Source organism: Trametes versicolor (assembly GCF_000271585.1).
Source record: "Trametes versicolor FP-101664 SS1 unplaced genomic scaffold TRAVEscaffold_7, whole genome shotgun sequence".
Lineage (NCBI taxonomy): Eukaryota > Fungi > Basidiomycota > Agaricomycetes > Polyporales > Polyporaceae > Trametes > Trametes versicolor.
This window is the reverse complement of record NW_007360327.1, coordinates 2,314,366-2,317,040: the sequence shown is the minus strand read 5'-3', so window position 1 is coordinate 2,317,040 and position 2,675 is coordinate 2,314,366. Positions and strand designations below refer to the sequence as shown.

Genomic DNA, 2,675 nt, shown 5'->3' with positions numbered 1-2,675 from the left:
AAATGGGCCTCTTCGTACGCGCTGCCATGATTCCCTTGGTCTGTGATATTCCAGCCCTTCGGAAGACCGCTGGCTTCGCTGGGCATTCGGCGTCTCAGTTCTGCTCCTTCTGCCAACTGCGAAAGGCCTCCATCAACGACCTCGATCGAGGACAGTGGCCACGTCAAACCTGGGCGCAGCATCTCGAACGCGCAACGCGCTGGCGGGATGCGAAGTCCGAGTCTGAACGGGCGGTGTTCTTCAAAGAAGATGGCCTTCGATAGTCCGAGCTCCTGCGACTGGAATACTGGGATCCGACCCGCTTTGCGTTGGTCGACGCGATGCACAACCTTTTCCTCGGCGAGCTCCGCCATCACTGTATGAGTATATGGGGAATCGACGTCAAGGATGTCAAGGACAAGTCCTCGAGCCGCACGAAGGTCAAGCCTCATTCACCGGAGGAACAGACGGCCTCTCTCGAGCTCCTCGCCATGCAACTTATGAATGGATCGACGCGGTCTGTGCTCAAGATCCGCAAAGGGTATATCATCGCCGTTGCCCAGTACAACAAGATCGCCCCAGAGGATGGGCTCTTCAGCAAGCAGGCTTATGTCCATGCCTTAGGGAAATGGGTGAGCGTCATACGGTCTTCGCACGAGCGACTCTCCTCAACATCTATCTACAGGTAAGGCTCCACCCCGGGCTGCTTAAGCTTCCGCCTGCGCTTGACGAGCCTACCACCGATTTCCACTTAAAGGCCAACGAGTACGATATCTCCAAGTTCCACGTCTTAGAACCGGAGGTGATCCAGACCTTACAAGAGGACATCATGCGCACACACTTTCCGTCATGGATGGAGCGACCCCCCAGGAATTTCGGCAGCGCTAGTCACGGGAAGCTCAAGGCCGATCAGTGGAGGACTGCTTGTACTGTTAGTATGGTCATTACGCTCTGCCGGCTGTGGGGCTCTGCCAGTGCGCCGCCCCGCGAGCGAGTACTCCTCGAGAACTTCATCCACCTCGTCTGTGCCGTGGATCTGGCCTCCCGAAGGTCCATGAACAAGGATCGCGCTGACAAGTTCGACGAGCATCTCTTCCGGTACCTCACCACGCTGCGCTCCCTGTTCGACAACCAGTTAGTGCCCAATCACCACCTGTCCATGCACCTCAAGGAATGCCTGTACCTGTTCGGACCTGTGCACGCGTGGTGGGCCTTTCCGTTCGAGCGCTTCAACGGCTTATTACAACACCTGAACATCAATAATAAGTCGAGTGCGTACTGTAGCTTTCAATGCAACCCGGAGGGGGGGGTGACGTGTGACACGGTGGAACGAAACCGGGGACAAGGAGGCGCCCAGGCACCTTCCAAAACAGGTATTTTAGCGCCGGAAAGGGCGGCCGGAAGCGGGCGCTAAAGCCCCGGACGGCCTTGGTGACGTGTGACGGCGGCCAAAAAACGGGCGGAGGACCCCCGTGTGACGTGTGACCCTCCGGGTTGCATTGAAAGTTACAGTACTTCTGTTGTGGAATCGAATCGCTCTGACACCTGCTCCTAGATCAAATACCACTGACGTTCATCCGCTACTTCTATATCGGTTCAGGTATCCGATGGCTGATGGCGTCGACCAAGTGGCCTGACCACCCCGTCTATCGCAAGATGGTAGTTGCGTACCACAAGGGGTTTCAGGACGCTGCTCGTGGTACTCGTTTCGCCACCTACGCTAGTCCCGGATCCGAGGATAACGAAGATGGCCACCCGGACTACCAGGCAGTGTACGATGAGAAGAAGGAAACTGGGCTCTCTTCGGAGATCTACGGGGCGCTTCTAGCACGCTTGAACCTTGGCCAGGAGCCGGCGCTCTTCACATCTCTGTATGCCAAGCAGGACGACGGGCGACCGCGCCTCCACTTGTTCGCGAACAACGTCCCAAACGTCGTGCGTGATGCGCTTACCTTCGCATCCGCGAAGGCCGCAACCAGGAACTCCTTCATCCTATTCAAAGATCTTTCCTCTGCGGGTTCAGTACCGCGCGCTGGACAAATCAGGCAGATATTCCTCCACGGGCGTATGGAGAATGGCAGAAAGATTGTGGAACCATTCATAGTCGTCGACGAGTACCGATCCCTGTCTTCCTCTCATGGAGCACTTGATCCCTATCGTGTGTTCCCGGACCTCAACACTCGGTTATATTACAACAAACACATCGATCAGCCTCGAGTCCTAAAAGTATCGGACATCGTCTCCCACTTCGCCGCTTTCATCTATACCCCGGATACCATTGGAACGGAGTGCATCGTTGCACGGTCGCTGGAACGGGTGAGTCACTCCTTTTCCCCCATCCCTAGGACATCGTTGACATATGAAAATAGGATTGACCATGTCTGCGGCGCCCAGCATTCCAATGCTGCACTCTCGCACACGCCGCTTCCTCTAATATCACCCCAAAACTGCACCGCGCGACTTCCAAGCGCTCTGTTGTAGCCTGCGTCGACTTGCGCCGCTCTCAAACCCATCGGATCGCATACCTCCTGCATTCGCCTCCTCTTTTCCTCTCCACGCTGCATCGAAGTACGTTCTGCTCCAGTCTGCGTCGATACGCTCCCCCGTGATATACGCGCATTCCAGTCCACGTCGGTCTGCGCCACACCGCTCCACACCGATTCGCGTCCTGTCACTACGCGTTGCTGCGCACCGCT

General features: G+C 56.6%; 1 protein-coding gene across 1 annotated transcript; it reads left to right on the top strand.

Moving 5' to 3' along the window:
* Positions 1–320: 320 nt before the first annotated feature.
* Positions 321–2,295, top strand: TRAVEDRAFT_93475 (uncharacterized protein; the record flags this gene model as incomplete). The annotated part of the gene is made up of 3 exons (XM_008041714.1): positions 321–611; positions 665–1,250; positions 1,535–2,295. Coding segments are annotated over 3 exons (1,638 nt in total), but the record flags the coding sequence as incomplete, so codon positions are not given.
* Positions 2,296–2,675: the final 380 nt, after the last annotated feature.